The sequence below is a fragment of the Aythya marila genome (assembly GCF_965140915.1).
Source record: "Aythya marila genome assembly, chromosome: 4".
Lineage (NCBI taxonomy): Eukaryota > Metazoa > Chordata > Aves > Anseriformes > Anatidae > Aythya > Aythya marila.
Genome location: NC_139045.1, coordinates 29,516,062 through 29,541,063, shown reverse-complemented (window position 1 = coordinate 29,541,063; position 25,002 = coordinate 29,516,062). Strand labels below are relative to the sequence as shown.

Here is a 25,002-nt window from a genome sequence, read left to right as displayed (position 1 = left end):
TCCCTAAAGCTGTCGGCAATTCTACTTTGTTTAGAAGCGGCTAAATTATTCAACAGCAGCCCATTATTATCACCCTGTACTGGCCCCCTGATTTACCTTGCCAGCTTGTGTAACTGGTATCTGACCACAGGTCCAGGAAATGTCGTATTGTCCCAGGTTTGTTTTCTGGATGGAGGGGTACTACTTAGCTGGTGTAGTTATATGCACGTCTGCCTATCTTGTGCATTGCTACCTCAATAAGTTGTGAGGAAGAGGGATACAAAGAAGGGGCATATGGAAAGAAGCTGACTAAAGAGGAAGATAAAAGTAGGAAGCTTCTGTACAAACAGACACTGTTACCATCTCCTGGAAAACCAGAAACTGTATTTGTGTGTCCCCGTCATCTGTCCGTGTCTGTGTCCCCTCCCTCCCCATTGTTATGCTGAAAATTATGTTTAGTGACATGAGCTGACAAATATCCACTTCTGGTGGATTCGTTGCAATATCTTGGGAGTTTTTGTCTATTTCTTTTCCGTATTGAAATATACCAAGGACCCTTGCTAGGTGCCTGAAACTCTTCTCTGCATCTTCAGAAATACAGTTTAACCCTGCAGAGTAGATCGGAACTGAAAAATGAGTTAACTGAATCCCATGTATAGCCAGTGCTGATTTTTTTTTTTTTTTTTTCTCATTTCCCTGTTAGTGTAGAGTAAGGTTTCTGTTAGTAGGATGAACGCAGAAGAGATGGTCACTTTCAGCCAAATTACTACAAAAAGATTGTTCTCTTTCAGGAAAACCAGAATTCTCAGTTCAAAAATTTCCTTTACGGTGTGCTATTGTGTAGTAGCTTAGGACTATGCCTTTTGAAGAATCTTAAAATTAGAAGCCTAGCTTTATATTAGCATATACCTAATTGTTATTTTTATTCTTCCTGCTCTTATTTTGAAATGATTTGGTTTTATGTAGATCCAGTCTGTTAGATTTGCTTTTTATATGCTCTCAAAATATTGAAGTAAATAATACTAAACAGTGCTGCCTACTGAAGAGCAAAGCCTTTGCCATATGATGGTTAGGAAAGATCCCAAGGGACAAACGTAAGTCAGTAGGAAAACTACCAAGTGCTGTCCCATACAAGTTTTCTTTTCAAAAATGTGGTGAAGTGTTTATATCTGTGCAAGAGAAGAATTGAGAGGGGAGGGAGGAAACATTTTTTCCAAAAATGGTCATACTCAGTGCTTCTGTTTGTAGCAATAATTTTTTATTTTTTTTTTGTCCCTCTGGGCATTTGATTTTCTTTTTTGTTTTAGTAATGGCTTTGCTCTTTGCAATGCAGAAAATGCAAGAAACAGTGAACTGCCTTTTTTTTTTTTTTTTTTTTTTTTCCATTTGAAATAGGATTTGTTTCTAACATGGAGGAACAGTTTTATTTCTTTTGGGAAATGACACTTGCTTGCATCTATTATAGGTTGATTATATGGATGAAAATGAAGAATATTTTCAGCGCCAAGCTTCTCATAGGCAATCTCGAAGGAGATTTAGGAAAATCAACCAAAAAGGGGAGCGACAAACAATTATTGATACTGTTGATCCTTATCCTGTGGGGAAGCCACCTCTACCTAGAGGCTACCATACGGTAAGCTGCCTGTATTTGTTTCACAACAACATAAACAGTAAAACTGTTGAAAATAAAAGTCAAAATGGCTATAAGTGCTGGTATTTTTGAAGATGGGTGTTTTTGCTGGGGAGTTTCCCCTTAAAATATTGTGAATTTGGCTCCATTGGCTTATGTCTTAGTTCTGAGTTGAAAGTGTTTTTTTTGACTGTGATTGTCATGCATTATTTCTTAGCATTCGAATCACTACTTGGAATTGTGAAAGAAACTGTGTTCTAATTTCTTTTTGATTATAGGTTTCAGCACAAATAGTGTACAGTGCTATTGGTCAGTTGATGAAGTGCTCATTCATGTATATGATAACAGTTGTTGCCTGAAAAGGACTGTACTGCGTTGCAGTAGACCAAATTCTTGGATTAATTCTGTTATTTCTTCTTGGAATCCAGAACTTAATTGTCAAATTAACCTTTATTGATGGTCTGCCTCAAGAGCCTTTTATATACTTGGTTTCAGTGAGCTACATAGTCTCTCCTTCATCAGGGAGATCACTTGGTCATTTTACTTGCTTTCTTTTACACGTATTTTGAGTAATCTTATATATTGAAGGCTTGCAGGCTTTCTCTTGGGATCAAAATAATAATTGTTACTCTACAAAATGTTTTGTTACATAACTTTCAAATTGGGAAAAGCTCTCCTAGATTAATGTTTGGTATTGATTACAGATGTAAGCAAAGTACTGGAAAAGCTGTTTGTCTTTGACTCGCACTTGATTGCTTAAGCCCCCAAATCTGCAAGAACTGTAAAGGCATGGGCATAAATAACTTTGTGCATATTTAATCTCAGTGAGTTCATTTGGCTCAGTTTTGCACAATGTAAGCCACATGCATATAAATTTGCAGGATTAGAACTTTAGTTTCTAAAATACCTTCTCTGATCCAATGCAGAGTTGTAGGCTTTTTCCATTTTTCCTTTATCCTTATTCCTTGATTTGTTTGCCAGTTCCCTGTATATTCAATGTGTGTCTGTAAGTCTGTAGATGTTTGATTACATCTCCTGTTAATTATACAGGCTTTTCCTCATGAGTTGAATGATTACGTCTTATGCCAACAATTTGTTTTTTTGTTTATACAACAGCTTTTAATGGTTTAATTTTCAGTGCTGTTTTAATTGCTTCTAAATTTATTACGGATTGAGCCAGTTCACTTGGTTTGAAGATGAAACATCCTACTGATTTGTTTTTTGAAAAAATAAAAATGTGGAATTGTGCTTTGTAGGAGTTACAAGCACAGGAAGAATTTTTCTGTTGATGTTAGATGTGTAAAGAGCTTAGTAAGCCATTCTAGTGTGATTTTTTTTTTTTTTTATCTAATACGAAGGGTAATATTTAGATTACACACAGTGCCATTTGCATTGGTAGGTCCATGCCTGTTGTATAAATTTCACTTTAGGTATACATAATGAGTTTTTCCAAGTTTAACTTCAGTACTAAGAGCAAAAGCCCATTGTGTACCATTTTGTTGTGTGAGTTCATAATGATTTTGTGTATGTGTTGGCAAATTCATTGCAGAGGGATTTCATATTGAGTTGGAAGAGATTGCCAAATAAACTGTAAAATTTGCAATAATTTCAGTCAAATGTTGCTTTAAAAATGTAATATGATGTATACGACTCACTCTGCTTTTTTTTCAAAGCAAATATTGAGTCAAACAAAACTCAAATGAGTTTTACAGTGTAGTAAAGACTGTCTCCATGCTGGCCCATTCCCTTCTATTTTTACAGTATTTGGTGATCTTATATACATTGTTCTCCCATTCACTTCTATTACCAATTCCTTTTCTATTGCTTCAACCACGTGTTAAAGACTGCATTGTCTTTTCTCCCTTCCTATTTCCTGTCCCTTGACGTTATATTTTTTTAGTCTTAATTTTTGGAAAAATCAACTAAAGAAAGCGGATGTGTTAGAAACACATAGGAATTCAAAGCACGCTGTAGAACAGATCTTGAGGTCTTGTCACCCATCTATCCATTGGTCAGCATCTGTCAAGGTCTCATCTTCGGTTCTACTTCTGAATAATCTAAGCAGCATTAAAAATGTAAATGTACAGGTATTGCGGTAAATAATGACAAAGGGCAGACTGAAAATGGATGAATACAATGGATTTGTGTTCAGGTTTGCTCTTCATTGTGGATGGGTTCTGGTTTAGGTGTTAGATACGTGAGACTCAATACAGCTGCTTTGATAGCATTCTCAAAATTATCATCGAATGTGTAGTTTTCTTTTTTTGTTTTATTTTCTAATCTTTAGTTACCATGTAGTATGAACTTTTTGTTGATTAAATTATTAATACTTTATTTCCAGTAGTTTCTGAATGTTTTTCTTCAGAAAGTGTTTTCTGAGGAAAGTTTTATGAAAATGCAGAGGGAAGTATTAAACTATCTTAAATGGAAATGCATGGCTGTGCTTTTCAAGAAGTTAAATGCAGTGCTCTTGGTTGTGGCATGGCTTTCTGCACACGAAGCCAACATGTAGGGGACAGCGGGCCCTCACTAACATGATTTTAGCATTATCTTCATAGTGGTGGAATGTACTATGGCATGTCTGATAATGTTCATCTTTTCCTTTCCTCCTATATGGCATTCATTTCATTTTGGCTCACAGGAATGCACTAAACCTCAGGTATTGTAACTTACTGTGTATGGTCCAATAACAATGTACTTGTGGGTTTGCAGTGTGATGTGTTGATGCTGATGCAATGTTCCGGCTAAAAGTGCCTCCTAGCCTTTGCTTTGACGCTGGAGCAATTTCACTATAATATTCAAAATGTGGAGTAAGTGTGGAGTTTGGTGACAGCACAATACCTCTTGCCTAGTCTGTTTGACCTTTCTTCCTTGCTTTGCTGTCATGTGATTTAGCAAAAACAGATTAATAAGCAAAGGATACACATGAAATAGTAATTGACAGACATTTTACTTATGCATCTCTTCTATGACATAGAGGACTTAATCTTTGATTTCTGCTTCCAGAAATAAGGACCCTTGTAGCTGTTTTGTACCTTTGTCCCTAGAACAGGGAAATGGAGTGTGACAACATGAGCACAAAAATACATGCTTGCAAAAGTGACTAGTGCTTTTTTTTTTTTTTTTCTGGTGATGTGTACCGATGTGGTAAAAAGCAGTCAGATTTTATAGACTCCTACCGAAGTATAATGTGACCATTTTTTGAAAGGCTAAAGGACTGGGCACAGGCTTGCCAAGTTAAGGGAGGAAAGTGTGCCCGAGTGAATAAAGTATTTTGGAATGGCACCAAAACACATAAAGTACAGTTTTGACTAACATCAGATCTCAAATGCAATCAAAGAAATTTGAGGATCTGAATCTCATCTTTGGCACTTAAATTGCATTTGTCCATGCCAAAATAAATAAATACTAAGCATCCACCAAATCCAACATTTGATAAGAATGTGTCTTGTCAAGCTATTAAATGTCTCCACTGTTACGCATTGAGAAATTTCTTGTGATGCAAAGAACTGAAAACAAAACTGTTTTCTTTACCTCCAGAATTTTTCCTTTCCCTCAAATATCACTTTGGTCAATTTTTCTGGTATTTAATTAGGAAAGATATTTACTTCAAAAGTTTCTTTCATATCACGTTGCTCAGTTAATTCCTTTGAATGACTTCAAAGGATTAGATTTCAATATGGTTCTAGTATCATAGGCATTGACTTCTGTGCTGAAACTCGTTGTTCAGTAAGTATGGTACCTTCTGTGTAGGAACTCAGTTCCTTGAGATCAGCATTCACCAGTTTTTCAGTGGAATGTGAGTCCATAAAACATTATGGCTAGTAGTGATAATGTACTCCTCAAGTTATGATATGAATTTGAAGTACTTCATAATGTTTTGATAATTTACCCTACAGCTTGAAGTTTGAAATAATGAGATTTCTAGGGGGGAAATTGGAAAATTGAAATCTGAAAATTGAGATTTCTAGGGAGAAGAAAATACAAACTTCATTATGTATTGAAATAACATGATGTCCTTTTTGACATCATTTTTACTTTGGTAAAATGTATTTGTTCTGATAAGTTCAGGCCAAGCTGTTTTTACTTGAATCTGGAAAACCTTGTTGAGATCTTTTTTGATAGAAAATAACTTTGTTGCTTGTTCTTACTGTATTTCAGAAACTGTTTTTAATAACATCTTCTGACTTAATAATAGGAATCGTATTTTAACTTTGAACGTGGATTGTCGTTTGCATGTACGTTTACTGAAGGCTATTTAACCCTGTTTGATTTAGCCTTGGTTCTGAGGGACTTGACTGAAAAGGGGGTGAGCCTGATCTCCTGAGAAACTGTAGCTTTCCTATTTTATGTTGATTTTTTTTTTTTTTAATTTAAGATAGCATGGTCAATTATAGGATGAGTTTAAAACAGGGTGGACTTTTCTTGCAGTATCTTATCAGCAGTAAGCTTTGTGGCTGCTCTGTGAAGACTTGGTCCTGCCACATCTGAGTGTTGCCAAGCTGGTGGTTATAGGCCTAGTGCATGACAGATTTGGTGTAAGATAATGAAGTTCATAAAAGAAAAAGAACTTTGCTCAAGATGAGATGCTGTTCTTTAGCGGTCTAGAGGTTGCAAGTAGTGATTTATAACTCCTTGGTTTGTTATAATCTGTCCCTCCTGTGCTTTTTGATACTAAAACTAGGCTGTGGGCTTCTCCAAGGCTGTGCTATAGTCTTCACTTTGCTACAGGTAAAGCATCAGAGCTGACCAGGGGACTTTCAGAGAGGTGCTGATAGGCCTGTAGATAAAATGCTGAAGCACCAGTGAACTGTCCTGAACAGAAACGGTAGTGTGTGACTTTTCCTGTCTGAGAATCTGTGCAGGTTTGAATTAGTTACCAGGTTTAGGAAAACTGCTGTGAGTGCAGCCTCAGCCAGGCTTATCGAAGCTAGAGAGGTTCCTGCACAAGGTCCCTTTACCTTCAGGTGGCTTTCTTGTCCCATTCAGCTTGAGATTCACAAGGGGACATCTGGTTATTTTTTTTGAATCACCTGAAAATTTGAACGAGGAGAGCAGGAGATGAGCGGGAGGTTTTGGGGGGCTTTTTTAAGTATTAGAACTTGGTCATTTGAAAGTCAGGAGCAAATGAGCAAGTTGTAGGAACCTTGCTTCTTGCTATAGCTTACCTTGTAATGAATAATCATTGGCAAAAACTTGCCTTTTTTCCTAATGATATTTCTGTTCACATTATCTAGTGAGAGTCTAAAAGTCCTGGACTGAAAGTATATCACAGAATCACACAGAATTTCCTAGGTTGGAAGAGACCTCAAGGTCATCGAGTCCAACCTCCAACCTAACGCTAACAGCCCTCCACTAAACCATATCCGTTGTTTCTATTTTATGGAACAGAATTGCCATTTATTCACAAAAAATTGCATTATAAGATGATGAGCAGTGTTTTCTTGTGGTTAATACAGTAGGTCCAAATTTGAAAGTACTGATTCTATTCCAGGACTTCGTGAGAAATGCCCAATGTAATTTTGGGCAAGATTTGATGTTAAAAAACAGCATGTTATAATTACTTCTTTGTGTGTGTGTGTTTATTGTTTATATTGTATAATATACATTTTTGGTTCTTTTTCATGGACCATTTCAAATGATCATGAAATAATGTAATGTGCTTGCTTCTCAACGGTGTAGACTGTTACTGTGATATACCTTGCTACTATGTATTCTTGTTCACGCATTGTATTCTATACAGTAAATCGATGCTAATATCTTAGTCTTAATAATATAGAATTTCAGTCATTGTAGTTTGAATCAGTTGGAACAGTTTCCAGATGAGAAGTTCCAGATAAGCAGTTCCAGCAAGAACCAGACTTGTTCTGTTTGTGGTTTTGAAACATTCATTTCAGTAATGTAAGCAGAGAAATAGTCAAACCATAATTGTACTAAATTTACAGTTTATTATCTATAGGAGGCACGATATGCAAGTACGATTTAATTGCATGTTTGCACAAACAATACGTGTTTGCATGAATTAATTTGTATTGATACAATCTTCAGTTTAAAATAACTTATTTAAAATAAATTCTATTTATTGTGCCTTAATGGATTGAAAAAGAAAGTGGCTAAATGATTAATGCTGTCACATGTTATTGCCCTTTTACCAGGAGGGATATTTGTTCAGTTGCTTTTGTCAGCATGCAAAATTCAGCATGTGATTTCAAATGATGCAACTCCTCTTGTTATTCCATGATGGTGATCCTCATGATTTGGAATGAGGTGAAAAGCTGTACATCACACTAGGAAGTAATACAAAATACTAATTGTGTACTTAGTCTGTGTATGTAATATTTTGAATACGTGCAGTAATGCTAATTCCTGAAGTGTATGGTTGTATTATATATGAAAGGGTATTTTGAAGTGAGGCACATTAGAAAATATGAAAATTGTGGGGTAGTACCCGAAATACAAAATTCCTGAGAGAGTTTGGGCAGTGCCTGCTGACATCTTTTGTACCAGGGTTACATATTTCTTTATGGGAACATCCACAGATAATGCTACATGACAATATGTAATTCCCATCCCTACATTCTGTATTTTGTGGCAAAATGCAGGCTCTTGCTTGCTTCCTTCATCTGTGCTGTAAGGAAATGTTACTGTTTGAAGTACTTCATTATATTATGTATTATTGTTAGTATATGAGCAACACTTTTTATGTGGCGTAGCACCCAAAGTAAACCCAAATTGTTAGATCTTCCTCCTTTTAGAAATGCTTACTGGCAAACTAATGCAAAATTAATGACATGCAGTGTTATTTACTCAACTTGCAGCTTCTGTCAAAGGATGTCTATTTTTGTATATTACATCATCTCTGCTGCAGAGCTCATGCATCCTTTGGGATTTACTGTTCTTTCATTCCTTTTAGAAGGGCTTACATTGATATTGTAACTGGATTTGTAGTTGTGATTGGATTTGGAAACTCAAAGAGTAGTGCACTTCAATTTATGTAATATTTTATGCAACTGAGGTGTCAGTAATTTTACTGACAGTTTGATTGTTTCAGATACATTACTGACACTGGGTCTTGTTTACAGCTTGTAGAGTCTGACAGTACTTTATGACCACACGCATGTGAAGCTTTGGTTAATAATAGCATAATTTTCCCATATAACGTGAAGTTTTTCTGGTATTTCTGAGTTGTGATGTGCCTTCTTTGTTATACAAAATACTGCTTTTCTGATATGGAGAGTATAGGACTAAATGCGAGGTTTGTCATTAAAGCAGAAAGCTGTTCATGCAGCAGAAAAATAATTGTTTGGTAACGCTTTCTGAAACTGATCATTGCATAATGTAGCTAATCACACATATGGAATTTCTACCACTTAAACTTGATTAGAGTTGAAGAATATTTAAAAACAAAACAAAAAAACCTATGTAGTCTTAAATATTTCTTAAATAGCTTAATTAGTATAACATTGTTTTAGAAACAATTGCTGCATATAGAGTGCATACGGGGAAATGGACCTACATATGTATCATATTTGTATAATACCAACACAAATCCTTTCAGTATTGGCATCTATCTACAGATGAGCATCATGAGTGATGCTCCTAATGTGGATATTTGCTCACTAAAGCATAGAAAGAAGCTGCCAGTTCATTTTCCCAAGTAACTGAGTGTATGTTATGTCATCTGTGTTTGACATAGTGCCTTAAAGAGAAACTTACTAGCGTTTGGTGTCAATCTGTACACAAGACTCTGTTTCTGAGAACTAGTAAAGGTGCTTTTGAATTTGATTTGAATCTTTTAAAATTATTATTTTGAGTGCATTCAAAGCTGGTAAAAGTAGTTTAGGTATCCTGAGCAACTAAGAAAGTATATATAGAATTGAAAATGGGAAAGATGGATTGTTGCAAATCCAGCAGATGAGTTGTTCTTTCACTTTCTATTTTGGATTTGCAAACACTGTCTTAGACCACTGACTGGCTCCTTAACTGGTCTTGTGATTTTTCAAGTGGGGGAGGGGGACAAGAGTGTTTCTCCACATTTTGAAATATTGACATTATAGTCATGCTTAATGTCTCCACCAAATGTTGGAACCTATTCCAGCACATTCAGATGTGCCCCTTCCACCATGAGTTTTGATGTGTATCAGATGAGTTTGAAAAAGAAGAAACTAAAAGCGATCCAAGAATTTAGTTATCAAACAGGAACTGTAAACTGCAGCTCCTGGCTGCTGGTTTAGTGACTCAAATCTTAAGCATTGAATTGTAGAAGTAAATCAGAATAGTGACAGTAAATTAGAAGAAAGTTGCGTATAGTGAGTTTAACGTAGCTTAGACTTCCATGCGTTTGAAACTTTGTACAACTTGCAACTTCTCTATGTGGAAATAATGCTGAATGTTTCGTAGAAATTTATACTTAGGTCTCTCTTTGAAAGGTGTAATGTTTTTTGACTTTTTCTCTCAAAATAATTTGGGTCATTTTGACAATTATTTCTTAAAAATAAGGGACAGTTGAAGTTGTATGGTATTTGTTACTGATGTAAGTGAAAGATCTGGATAAATATTTCTATACAGTTGCTAGAGTACAGAGATCTCAGAATATGATAGTGCATGGTGTATATTACACAAGGGAAGATACGCAGGGACAAGAGGATAGAGTTCTCCAAAAAGAAAATGATCTTACACTGCTAAACTGTGGTGTTTTTTTTTTTTTTTTTTTTTTTTTTTTTTTTTTTTTTTTTTTTTGTAATGCTGATTTTAATTGGGAACCCCTGGAATAGGCTCCAGGGAGATTCTCCCTGGATAAAATTGTGGCTGGAGAGAAAAACAAAACTTATTTCCTTCTACCAAATATTTGAAGTGAATGGAAATCCTCTGTTACCGCACCCAGCCCTTTCAAAGTTCAACTTCCTTAAAATGCCAACAATACATAGTTAGTTACCTTAGGAGATGTCCAAAAAACAGGAGGATGGACAGAAAGGACTTGACATCATATATGGCAGCAAAAACGACACACGATTTCCATTATTGGGGGATCTGGAAACCTAGTAGAAAAGGCTTTTTTTTTTTTTTTTTTTTTTTTTTTTGCCAGTTCCAGTATGTGTTTGCACTTTGAGAACACAGTAATGAGAGTTTCAGATTTTCTTTTAAAGCTTCGAAGTAAATGTAAGAATAAGTGTTAGAAAGCAGTTTGCTTAAAGGAAAAATAACCTTCTACTAGTTATTGGCAAGAATAACCTGCCAAAATCTCGCAACGAACAACAACAAAGAAACAAAATAAACCCACCACAATAAACAGCTAGTATTTAGAGGAGATTGGGAAAAAATCTGGGTTTTGTTTGTTTTTAATCCATTAGTGTCTAATACCAGAACATTAAATAATTGTTCCCATGCCCTGGTGGTCTCTGTTGCATTGAATTATGTGCCAGAAGAAGCATCACTGCAGTTCGAACATGCCAGCTTGTTGTAAATAACTGTTACAGGACACAGTGGGACTGGTGAAGAACATAATGGGCCACAATTTGGGCAGTTAACTGACCTCAGAAAAATACCTGAGGTTTGTTCTTACCTTTAATGATGCAGTGGTAGGATACATGTGGAAGAGGTATACAATTATCTGTCTTAATTAAAGTTTTCCTGCACAGAGAACAGTATGAAATTTTGGGCGCACCCCACATAAATGAACCCATGTCCCTGGAATTCCTGCTGTGAAATTGGTATGGACACGATACGAGGTTTTTCTCTGATTTTTTTTTTTTCTTTTTTTTCTTTCTCCTCACCGAGCTAGTAAGGATATTTGTATCTCAGTAGTGAACCTCTGCCCAAGCAGGTACGGATGTCATGGTATTGTTTAGACCTGGAAAAGGGGCCTTGCCAGATGTGTCATCATTCTTGACCTTGGAAGAGTGTTTGCTTTTTGGGTTTTGTGCTTTTTTTTTTTTTTTTTTTTCCACAGTTTAAAAGCAGAAGGCACATTTTCTTGTTCTTTGATTTGATTAACATTATTTTAAACTCTTACACCAAAGTGAGAAATTTTTGTGAGCGGTGAGAAGAACTTCAGCTGTACTATCAGACTGCGTTTTCCACTCCTAAAGTACTTTACACAGTTAAGGAAACTAATCTGTAACAGTTCTGCCAACTGGAGTCATTAATACCTCAAATTTCAATGTCTAATTCTTAGCATTAAGGAATGATAACATGTGCTTTTAAAGGTGTGTTAACTGCATTAAACTTTAGGCTTATGTAACCGATAACCCTTTGCTTTATGAAAAACAGGTAAATTAGTTAACCATCACATTATAAAGTTACTTTGTAAAGATGCATGGTAAAAATATTTTCCATCTTACAAATAAGACTTAACACATGAGACCATAATGTTGTAGGAACACAAAATGTGTTCATTTTTTATTTTTTTTTTTAATATATAGAGAGAGAATTAAAGAGTAATTAAATACGGTGTCCAGAGAAAAGTTTCTCTGTGCTCTGTTACAGTGCTGGGCCTTTGGTCAAGTAGGCTTTGTAAGGTGATTTTGATGCTCTGAAAATGGGCCACTGCCACATTTGGAATGAGTATCCATCAGCTACAGTTTTTCTTCATGTCTGTTTTAATATAATTGTCACATAGCGGAAGAGACAATTTGATGGCAAGTACTTTAAAAGAATTTTTGCGTGCCATCGATCTCAAAGCAGGAGTGAACAGAAACTTTGCTTTCCTGCCACCAGAGCTGTGCACAGAAGGTGACAAATCAGTCTGCAGTCACAGGGAAGAGTGGCAGTCTGCGGCACATCCACCCAGCTGAGGCACCAGCCTGCCTGCTCCGGGCTTGTCATTATTTTAAAGATCCGGATTATAGGTTCATCTGCAGCAACAGCTCAACAGAAGGGCATTTGTTCAAATGGTCTGTAACATGAGTAAATGTGTTATCAAAACAGCACACGTCGGTCCACTGTAACTGTTGCTTTGGTGTCGCCAGTGGTGTGGTGAACATCAGTGTAATGATGATGCCACAGTTTTAGCAACTAAAAAGTTTGATGAATGCTGTTGGTTTATCAGTGAAATGGTATTTTAGTCATAATAATTCACCCTGTACAATAAATGTGGTAATTTTCCTTTATGCAACAGAGTTTTATTTAAAGTTCTCGGAGTTCTAGAGGGAATGCAAATAGGTCAGGTGTGTCTGTATGATCAGATGTCTGCCTCGTGCTGATAAACAGGAACTCGGCCCCATGAAACTGGGTCATGTGGCTGGCGATTTAAATTACTGGCAGTAAGTTTGTCTAAATACACTAGGATAAGACTTTTGTATTGTATGGGGCATTGAAATGTATTGTGACACCTGGAGTGAGCTATTGTTTTGGGTTTATTGGTTTCTGTTAGTATCTTTAAATCCAATGGGAGCCTCAGATTGTTATTTAGTGAACTCTCTCATCAGGATAGTGGAAAGGAAAGAGCACCGACATTATAAAATTCAGAAGCATGCTCCTGGGAACTAAACAGTCCTGTGTCCAGCAGCCCTGAGCTTAAAGAACAGTTACAAATGTTTGTTCCTTTCCATGAGAATGAGGTGGTGGGGGGGGGATAGTGAAGATGGCATCTTTTGCCTTACCTTTTTCAAAATTATCCTTTTGCACCCTTTGGTTTAGGTGTTTGTAGTCTACCTACACCCGTGTGTAGTATCTGTGAAATAGTCCTTTTGCTAAGAATGTTTTGGAAGCACACATAGTGATTGTGGGTTTTGTGCCTTATTCTTTGTATTTTGTAGCTCTTCGTTTATTAATATATTTATTTTCATTTTTCTAGCTACTGAAGTCATGATGTGGCAGTAAATTTGATGACCCTAGAGTATTTTGCTGTCTTTTGCCTTAGATTTTGAAGAAGGATATTGAAGGAAACTCATTTATGTTACTTTATGTTGCCTTTAAAGGAAAGGGGAAAATATGCTAATACCTTCTGGTTTTGAGATACTTCAGGAAAATGTTTTATGTGTACGCAATCTGTATAAAATTTTAAATACTCTTGCAAATAGTTGTGCTTTAAAACGACTTGAAATTGAAGATTTGCGCTAATCTGTTGTTGCAGCATTTTTCATTAGCCTAAACAGGTTTAATACTCCAAGCACTGTTGTCACTGTTTAGGAGAATAATGTCTGTGAGAGGTGACATTCTGGAATGTAAAATAGTTTAGAGGCATTAGTCAGCTGGTACATGCTGTTGAGGTCTGCATCTATTTCCACCTTAAATTTGAAGTTGTTGTTTATGAATCCTGAATTCTGTCCAAGGATATCCAACATTTGTAGTTATTTGCCAGGATTTTATTTATTTACTAATTTTGCATTTTTTAGGAGGCTCAGGGGGAGATGCCATCTTTCCTAGACATAGAATAATTTGAAAGCTGTTGGGGATAGCTCGTCATGTCCATTTATTGCAGATCTCTGGTTCATTAGCATCTCGCTTCAGTCACCTAAAATCATTTGCAAAAAACTTTTTGCTCTTTTCAAACTTTAAATCTAAGCAAGGAGTTCATACATGAGTTTTGAAATACACATGAAAGTAAGGTTGTATTTAGGTTTTATAATAACTACTCATACTTGTTTATGACAGGCTTTCCAGGATATATTTTTTCTCGTGTCTCTGACTGATTTACGTTGCCTTCATTCATTCCAGAAGGTACAAAGATTCATTGAGCTTCTGTTTTATTAATTTTTTTAATGAAGTGTAATTTATATGTGATTATTTTTTGAACTGATAATGGAAAGTACACCTGATTATATTGCACCACTGTACCTGGAAAGTAATGGAAGTGGTGACAATTGAGGAGAAAGTAATAGGGGAATGGAATCAAACATTTATTTCTTGAAATTGTTTTGACTCACAAATTGCTTGAGTTGTGCTTTCTATACCTAATTACATAAATATCACTTTTCACATTCTGAATGAAGAGTTGTGTTTTTATATTCTGGAAAATCACCAAGTTTTCATCAGTCTGATTCATGTGAACATCAAACAGACTGTTAGGTTGTTCTACGTTTTGTGTTTGTTATATGAAGTATTCACTTAGTTTTCTGACAGCAGAGTAGAGACAGATGGTAGTGACCAGCACAAGTAGTAAGGCAGCATGTCAGGGTATTGCCACCTGGAAGCGTTCTCTCTCTTTTTTTTTTTTTTTTTTTTTTTTGATGCTGTTTTTAGGTTTTTGTTCATGCTTTCATGTTATTCTATTCTTCAAGGCTTATGCCACTGATACGTAGGTTAGATTTTGCTTGGAAATACCAACTGATGCAGGGTAAGATAAGCGTTTGTAGCTCAGTTAAGGACATGACGGAGTCCAGAAAGTGGTGTGTTTCCTTCCTACGCCTGCAAGACACATCTTGGCACAAATTCAGTTCTTCATGACTTGAGCTTAAAACGCCAAACACAAATTCCGCTCATGATGTTAACTGTAAAGCCACCAAATCAAGGTGGTCGTAATTGTTAACTCTAACTACAAGTATTTTTCATTTTGTACTAGACAGGTTTTGTCTGAGTTAGTTGCAGCAAATAACTTCTATTTCTGGTCAGGTCTTTGTCAGAGAATTGATGGTGCTCAGCATTTCACGGTTTTATGAGGCTTTAGCATAATGTAATGTTTTAAAATCACCTGTTAGTTACACTGGCACATCACAAACACTTTAAAGATTCTGATTTTTGTAATTCAGTCATTTAAAGAATAATTTATCTTTAAAGGAAACTTTTTAGAATATATTAGAAAACCAAGGTCACGAGTGTCATTAAACCCTCATAAACATAAATATGTTTAGTTTAATATGTGCTGTGTGTGTAGTGGTGTCCTTGGAATAACTGCGCAAAAAAAAAGACCAGATTCAGTTTCACTAATTTTTATAGCCTCATTTACTAGCAATCACTGTCAGTATAGAAAGAAATCGCTGTGTAACAAACTAATTATTAGCGGACGTGTTATTTTGGTGAAAGGCAGCTGCAGATTGCGTTACGTAGTGTTCGTGTTTATGCCTATGTAACAACTATTAAGTCCCCCCCCAGCTGTTGTTTAAAAAACAAACAAACAAACAAAAAAAACTTTGAAGTTGTTTTTAGCACAGATGGTCTCTGATTTTAAAGAACGTGAGGTGGAGTTGCTGAGAGGAGGGCTCCATCTAATGCTGGGGCCTCGCGGGTGGGAGGCCTGCTCAGGCCCGCCACGGTGGGCTCCCCGCGCCCATTAGGTGCAGCCGTCCACAGCTGGCTGCCGGCCTCTTCCTGAGCTCAGCCCCGCTGCCTTTGAGCTCCTCTGCAGTGTGGTGCTGCCACTGAAATGCTGTGCATCCCTGAAAATGGGAGGGACCGGGGAAATTTCTCAGTTTAAGATATGGTTCCAGGCAGGGTGTGTGTGTGTTATAAAAGCCATATGTATGTCAGCCTCTTCCAGGTCTTGCATCCCCTTTTTATTTTAGGGGGGTTTGTGTAGTCAGTGTGTGCAGAGAAGCTAGATCCGTACTTGGAAAGACTTTAAATGGCATTTTAAAAGGTTCCAAACATTTACGGGCCACAGCCTGTGGATATCTGTGGCCTGCCTAGCAGTGAAGCAGCTGACAATTTGCAAGCGCTCATCAAGTGCACTGTTTATAAATACTTGATAACAGTGTTTACAGCTCTGCAGCGGCACTCTTTGGGTGGGGGAAAAAGGGGAGGTGATGTCAAACCTTCTGCTTTACCCTCATCTTCATGGAAAGTCCTGATCAGCACAGGGTTTGTGGAGGTAAATGTTGGTCCTTGCTCCTGCCCTGGCTCCAGTGGTACCCTCAGGAGCAAGCCACGAGTGCATCCCTCCCCTCTGGGGCTGATCCAATCTTCAGAGGCTGATACGATACAGGCAAGCGCTTGTTGTTTTCTCTGCATTGTCCACCTCTACCTTAATGAGTGAAATGGTTAAGTATCGGAGGGGGCGAGCCTCGAGGAATGTCTTCCATTTGACTTGAATATTTTGGTGGATAAAGGGAGAGGGAGGGAGGGAGAGAGCGAGTGAGAAATGCACTTACATCACTAGGACTGCATTGAGTGTGCCTGTGCAGGTTAAGAGACAGACTACAGTGTCTTTGCTTTCTGCAGGAAGCAGCAATGCCGTTTGTATCCTAAGAGGAATTTTTTATTTAGAAAAGGAAGCATTCTTTCTACCCAGGAAATGGCTTTCCTTGTGCGTTGCTATGCCAACTGCCTGCAGCCATGGTCTTCCAAAGTAAGCACAATAACGTAATTATATTGGCGTATTGCATTCAGACTCATGATTCTCTGGGTTTCTGTGTGTGTGTGACTGTGTTGTATTTCTGTTTCTTACTCTCTTGGCAGTAGATGGGCTCGTCTCGATTGTGAGGAGTGGGCGTCATAAAAATTAAATGTCCATCAATGTCACGCTGCTGAGATTAATTGTGCAAACTTGGTTAGCTGAGTGGAACAGAGATCACTGGTCACTACTCTGTCAGCATCATTAGCAGCCAGGGGAGGAGGTCCCTGTTCGCGTGCGCTGCCCTGATTTTGGGGGAGTGGAGGGTGGCGGTGGGAGGCTGCGTGTGTGAGTGTGTGTGGTTGCAAATGAAACAGGAGTATTAACAATGCTTGGCTGAATGCTGGAGGCTGGTTCCTGCACCCTGACTAATATAATACTGTATTAAGCCTTTTTGAGGGAGTCTCTGTGCAGTCAGCCATTTTAGCTTTTTTCCTCCTTTTTCTTTTCTTCCCATTCCTCTGTCTCGGGGAATGGTTCTGTTCCCTTGGATGAATGCTGGATATGTAGGGTTTCATCAGGCTCTGTGCACCCTGACATGCTTAGACTTTCAGTGTTACAAAAATGGAGACTAACGCTGTCGTTTGGATTGCTTCTCTGCACTACAAGTGTGAGGGGGTTTTTGAGCTTACCAGTAGGGACACTTTTAGCTCCAGCTTGGTTTCCCCCCCCTCCGCCTCTTTTTAATTTAATGCTGTAGAGGGTGACTTGCCATCCATAAGAAATTGGTACATGATGTGTAAATTCAGTTCAGCTTCTGTTTCTTCATTATGAAACCACTTGCAATCCCGGCTAACCATGGAGTTATGGGCCAGCAGGAGAAACATTCAGTAAGTATTGCAAATTCTGTTTGTTCTATCAATAACCTGTCACGGGCGAGTTGCATGGAAATTGAAACTGCTTGTCATCCTCCTCGTGTACTTCTCCTGATTTGTGAATTTAATAGTGGGGTTTTGAGGGAAAGCAGTACCTGAGGTGGCATTAGAATCTGTGACTGTGTTTAAGATTGTTTTTAATTTAGAAAAGGCAACTCTCTAGGTTTTTTGAATGTTAAAAATGTACTCGGAAAATACTGACATACTTTCCTTGGTCAAGAAGCTGTGAGCGTTCGGTTAAAATCTGTATGCATTTGTTAAAACTTTAAAGAAATATTTGAGCTGTATAACAAGTGATTTAATTGTAGTTGGTGATAAGAGTAGATTTATTCTGTATAATGTACGGTGGTGGTGTGCTGTTGCCTTGTAGCATGGCGTTGAACATCTGTGATAGACTTATGCTGAAAATGCAGAAACTTTTAGTAAAACACTGCATGAACAAAAGGCATAAGTACTGATGCTTTATAATTGATCCCATGAGTCAGCTACACCTTTGTCATGCTTTAATCCCATAGGCTGTCCATGTTTATTGTTTGTGAAAAATGCATTCATAAGCAGAACAGCAAACATTATTTAACAAGGCCTCAGGTGTCAGAAATTAGAAATTTACATTTTACTTTATAAAAAGATTCTAGAAGTACAGATTCCTATCACTTAGTTAACACATATATATCTTCATGGTAGATTTTATATGATTTGATATAATTTTCAGTTTCTTGAAAACCTTTCTACATTCTGTGCATAGAGGGTATGTACTAGAGTGTGCATGGGAATGTGGGCAGTATGTTCAGCATATACAACTAACAATCGTAAATATTGGAAAGATGTGATAGCAGGAACTTTTTCAAGGAGGAACATTTTCTTTACAAATCGAGTTTTTATTTTGTATAGAAATACAGAAAATAAGCTAGAAATATTTCAGAACGTGTCTAGTGAATTTTTTTATGCATACAGCAGTTTCTTGTTGTAGACTTTGTTCTTCTCATTTCTTTTTAATTACATTCTAAGTATAAAGCAGTTCATGTTACCAAATCATTGGGAGTTCATGAAATATTTAGAACTTAATCTAAAAAAAAAAAAAATGCACACAGAAAACCCACACTTCCCTGCGTCCTGAAACTCAAGTACTGAAGAAGCTGAAATAGAATAGGATACCCTAAATTTGCAAATTGAAAGAAAATGAGAAAGCTGCATATGTATTGTTTTCCCTGTTCTTTTTACTCTCCAGAGAAGGTTGATGAAAGTTTCTGGATTGATTCTGGTTAACACAAAGTCTGGTTAATACAAAATAATAGCTTATAAATGAGGGAAAAATAACTTGGTATATTAGAGGCTTTACATTCCAAGGTCTGACGTGTTTTAGATGCATTACTCTGAATTAATTACAGATTAATCCACAGATATATTTCACTCTGTGGGCCAACATATAAGAAGAATGAAAGAGGAGAGATAAAAGTATCACTTTTTCTTACAATAAACTAATTTTCATATGTCAACATATATATAAGATAAAGAAATAGTATTATGACATAGGGCTGGCACACAACTGCAGATTTTGCATTAACAAAAGCCATGGTGAAGGGTTTATAAGAAGTTTAAAATGAAACTGTTAGGATACAGTGAAAAACTCTACTTTGGCAATGAAACTCTCTATGCTTGTTCTCCAGAAAAAGGATTTTTGTGCGGAAAATGGGACTGAAAAATCACAGTTCTTTGTAGATAGGGAAGGCAAGCTCAGAGTTTTGAGGTATATGGAATTTGTCTTCCTTTGACATAAAGGAAAACTTACTGAATTAATCATTTTTGAGAAGTTATTTTCATGCTAGCATGTTGCCAGAATCCTAAATCTCTTATTGATGTCTGACAGATCTGATTTCAAGAAAAGAGCTGTAATTACTTCTGTGACATCCCACCTATGGTCTCACAGCTTGATTTGCTGGGACAATCTGGAAACGAATGCAAAATCTCCAGTGCTTTGTTTCACATAAAATTCTGCGAAACAATTTTAGCTAATGCTATTAAATCTTAATTTAACACTAGTTTAGTAGGCAGTGCGGGATATGGGTTAAGTTTACTGGTCTGTAGAAAATGGCATGCAGGATGGCCCTGTTGTGTTCATTGTGCTTGGAGTGGAGGGAGGAAAAGTGGAAAAAGCATTCCTCTTCCCAGATTACTTAATGTAAGAAGTAAAAATCAGTGGCATCCATCAAGTGTACAGGTCCACATGCCTCGTCTTTCATAAATTGGATAGATTTGAAGCAGCAGCCAGTATGGTGGTGGTGGTTGCTCTGTGGGTGATATTCTGTGATAGACAACCACTGTCGTCTGTGAACAGGGAGTGAAGGCTTGCTGGGGGGGAAGATGGCAGAGAAGGTCCCCACAGTTGACTCAGGCCTTCTAAAATGTTCTTTCTATCTCATTCCTTCTTTCCCCTTGTATGTGTTGTCTGTAGGAACTTTACTCAACACAATTAAAAAGAATATTAAAGAGTGATAGGAATAATGGCTTTTAAATTATAACTTGAGACACACAGTTCTTTCAAGAGTGTGTAATGATTAACAGCTCTTGGAGTCGCTTATGCTCAGTCTGTAAGAAAGGGTAAGTTACTTTTTGACTTTGGGTATTATAGAAATGAAGTCTGCAAATAAAGGGTATGTTTTACTGGCAGCCCAGTGACTCTCCTTTAGGGATCGTGTAGCCGCTTCAGTCTTTTGATGTCCTTGACCTGTCTTGAATTACTGAAAGATATTGAAAGCAATAAGTCAAGTCTTTGGCTTGCTATTGCAGTATTTTAGTCCACAAAGATTTGTGACCCCATGCTAGGGGCCCTCTTGCTCCCTGGAATGAGATGGAAATGAGTGGTGTTTTGACGAAGTCTTGGGTTGTAATTGTGCAAATAAGGCTATCTTAATTTGTTGTGCAGGAAGAGTGTTGATTGGGATGCTTGCTTAAGAAATGTAAAACTTTACAGAAGTATGTCTTTTTGTTTCTGGAAGAGATAATTAGTATCGGCTTAGAACTCAAAGAATAAAGGCAGCCCGGGATAGTTGCTTGTCCTTTCAGAGAGCATCACAGCACAGGGAAGAAGGGTGTAATGGTGTGATCAAGTGGCTACACTTGCTAAGCTGAACAACCTGAGCTGACCTCATACCTGGATGTTTTTTAAATATACCTGGAAAAATACACTATATGATTTTTTTCACATGTATATGAAAAAAAAACAACAATGACAAAAAACAAACAAACTAAAAACACTTTCAACTTGGAAGAAACCTGCTATCTGCTGTAGCTGATGATGATTGCGAGTTTATTCATTTTAGTGAATTGCATCACACTGGGAATTGATACCATTTTTTTTAAGGCACCTCTATTTTGGTTCCTTATTGAAAAACAAGATTTCGATTTTGCACCTTTCTGATTATTACTTTCCCTTTTCTTAATACATTGGAATATAAAAATATTTTTTTCTCTGCAGACCAATAACGGAGTTGTGGATTTTTCATGTGATTAGGAATAATTATTTTGCCTCTTCATAGGTGTGTTATCTTTAATTGTACATGGCCACGTACAATTTTCTTCCACAAGATTCATCTCAAGTTAGATAGCTCTGGTTTCTATTTGATATTTTGCATTAGCTTCATTGCTCAAGTGGCCAGGTTGTGTTTATATGGCATACTGATCAAGTCCTACTCAGAAGATGAAAGCATTAATTTTTTTCCTTCTCTGGCTTTTTGGGGTGTTTGTAACAACAGTGTTAATGTGATTCATTGAAGCAGTGCAGAGCGGCATTATCTTCATTTTTCAGATAGTTCTGCTGAAGCAAATCTTTGGCAAGGACAGTTTAGAAAACTTCACATACTTATTTCTCAGTATAGCTTGGCCTTAGTGCTCAAATTACAGATTTTATCTGACTTTTCTGTGTTTTGGCCCAGCTCAGGCACCCATGGTCTAATGATTGTCTGAAAGGTTGATTTTAAGTGACTTGCCTGGCATTGTACCAGAGATCTGCAGTAGAGTCTGGATAAATTCCTGTTCTCCAGGACAGCATTTAACTGCAAATTTTCTCAGAAGCTTATGATTGGCACAATTTGGGTCATTTCGTATGAATGACAGTGAATGCATTAGTGACCCATGGAGATGCCAATGAAAACATCTTTGGCACATATGAAATGTTGTGCCATCTTTCTGTGGCTGTTTCAAGGCCTTGGAGACAGTACAACATGCGTTTTATTTTTAAAGTATATGTGTATATATATGTGTGTGTGTATGTAGACATATATAAAACTCCAGCCACTTCTTTTTATATATATATAAAAAATCTGTCTTTGCCTTCTTAACTAGTAGCTGAAATTATTCATTTCATCATAGATGGTTGGCATTGAAAATCTGTAATTTGAAAAGAATTTAAAGAATTTGGAATGGTTTAGGTTGGAAGTGACCTTAAAGCCCATCCAGTTCCAATCCTCTGCCATGTGCAGGGACACCTCTCACCAGACCAGGTCACCCAAAGCCCCATCCCGTGAACACTTCCAGGCATGGGGCATCCACCACTTCTCTGGGCATCTCTAAGGTAGTAAAAGTTCAAAAAGAGCATGGGGAAACTAGCACTATCGATATTACCAGCTTCATTTTACATTCCAAAGTGACCAAAACTAGTGATTGTGTTAAAGTGCTTATAAGGTGGCATTTATGATGGTGCACACTGAAAGGTGTCATTTATAGCTAGAATACAGATGTGAACCTGGAAAGTCAGCTCCTTCTGAAATGTTATTTTAGACCAACTGACTAATTCTATATGTTATTACTGAGTTGTAGGCACTCCTGCCTTATCTTCGAGCATGTTAAAAATCCAGCTAATATTGGGAGCTGATGATACCCAGCAATTAAAAAATAATTACAAAATCCAAACCTCTAAAGACACAAAACAAAAAGACCTTAAAGCCCTGAAGGTACCATTGATTTGCTTCTGATTTTACAAGTTAATAAATTCAGCAGAATAATAGAAGCTCTGAAGTGCAGGAGGTAATGGAATGCTGTGTTAAGAATTGTAGGTTAAAAATATCAGGGAGTTAGGCAATGTGCAAATAGAGTGGCACCAATTCCATTGCAACAAGAAATAAGCATATTCAGCTATGAAAATCCTGTGCCTCAGTATCTCAAGCATCTTCCACCTCCAAAATATTGGTGTTCCCTTGCTTGATGGAGAGTTTTCAGCGATACTTGTGCTTGGACTTGAGCTATTTCCAGTTGATGTAGTCTGTACGGTTTAGCAAATTAACCTGTAAAAATATTCCAGCCAGATGGAGTAAGTTATATTTTTGGAAACTTCATCTTTAATTATCTAAGACAGGAAATCTCAAATTGTGATATACAAAGAACTATGTGGCTTGAAGGGTTATTGGAAACTGCTATTGGTAGTGCGACTTGTTTGTGCGTTGTGATTGCCAGTAGTACCATTATGCACAAGTGAGGGGAAGTGTCTTGTGTTCTATGCTCTGCTGCTAGGGTGACCTGAAGCTTTTCTGCACAATCCTTCTGTACATGATGGTTTTACAGGTTGTCTGCAGGATCAGGGAAATAATTATCTGTGTCAAAAAGATCACTGCACATGATTTAGCAATTAGAAAGCACAGTTCCCTAATGCTCAAATTTGTAAACTGGGATTGGGTAAACATTGAAACTCTGCTTTGACCACCAGCACTCTCGGAAAATAAATGAGGCTGATGCTGGAAACTTGTAATATATAAATAAATAAAAATTCCAGTTTATTTGAAGTTGGGTTTTCTTCAACATTCCTATTTTAGATAGTTTTTATTCCTTGTTGTGTTCTAGGCTTTAAATTGCTACAAATTACTCCTTAACATCATCCTTGATGTCTGAAAAGCTGAACTAATTTTATTAGCCCTCTCAGGAATACACATTTGTGTGATTTTTATGTGAAATAAATGCAGGATTTTCAGGATAATTTTAAAGTCTGATTTTAATTTTTTGCTATCCTAGATGCAACAGTTGATACATTTTAACATTAACATTTATTAAATATTTACTTAACATTTGTTAAACATTTACTTTTCTGTTACTATACCTGATACATTCTTGTTAGCTTTACCTGAATTTAGAAATGAATAGAATTAATACTATTAGGGAAAAAAAATCATGGTAGGGTATTTGAAGAGTAAACTAGTATTGAGGGTAATACTGAAGCAATGTTTTCGGTATTCTTTATTGCCAGTGCTGCTGGCTATGAAGGCCCTACACGACAAGTGTAGGCAATGTTAAGGGTTTGAGAAAAATGAGATGTCTCAAGATTTACCCTTGACCAAAGCTGCTTGTACCTGACACATCTCGTTTTCAGTGTTGTATTTAGAAATGTCTGCTAGCTGTAGTGCAAGAAAAGCATGGGGTGACCTGTGCAGCTCTGCAGGCTTTTTAGGATTCTAACCTTGGTGTGCTTAACCTGCCAATCTGTCCCTGAAATGTAAGTGACACTTGTACACTTCCCCAGTAGTGGATGCTTGGTTGTTCTTCCAATTCTGTTACCTTGCCAGCAGTCTTTTTTTTTTTTTTTCTTTTTTTTCCCCTGCTGTTCATTTTGAGACAGTGATGATTCAGCAGAGAACCGCCGGAAGAATAAACTGTACCGAAGGGGTATCTGATCTGAGCACTGCTCAGTGGGTTGTTTGTGGAGAGCTGATCCTATGCCCAGTAGCTGGAATTTATAGGAGCATTTGTCATTCCTTCCTAAATCTGTGTTTATACAGAGATATTAGGAGGGTAGATGAAGGACAACAGATTGCAGAGCTTTTATGTGGGTGATGTTGAAGGTAAATAGCCTTATATTAACATATCACCTGACCCAAATACTGCTGCTGCATAGCTCCTAATATAGCTGAGACGTTTTACTGGATACAAGAGCTTTCGTCTGATTTCTTGCTTGGAAAAGACGAGTATCATGACAGTGGTATTTGGTGAAATAACTGCATAGATGGGATGAAATCTAGAGTAGGTGTAGTTTGTGACTTGCACTTGTGATGCTGGACGCAGCTCCTAGACTAGTTCAGTATAGTGATGTGCAAGAACAGGGGTTCAGCCTCTGGCCAAAAGGTGGCTTCTATATTTCTGGATGGTGCTGGGCAAAATGTGACCAGCTGACCTGGGACTCTCTGCTTGGTCTAAACTTTAAGCCGGAAAAAAAAAAAGGGCGTGAGTCTTTTGTGATCTGGGGTCTCCACTGCAGACACTAAAGCACA

The 25,002-nt window shown here is 37.2% G+C and overlaps 1 protein-coding gene across 5 annotated transcripts in view; it reads left to right on the top strand.

The window, feature by feature from the left end:
* RAPGEF2 (Rap guanine nucleotide exchange factor 2) overlaps nucleotides 1-25,002 on the top strand; it is a 181,444-nt gene that overhangs the window by 95,099 nt on the left and 61,343 nt on the right. For all 5 annotated transcript variants that reach the window (XM_082759345.1, XM_082759344.1, XM_082759342.1 and 2 more), the window contains exon 6: nucleotides 1,445-1,612. In XM_082759345.1, coding sequence (XP_082615471.1) covers nucleotides 1,445-1,612 — 168 coding nt within the window. The remainder of the gene's footprint in view (nucleotides 1-1,444; nucleotides 1,613-25,002) is intronic.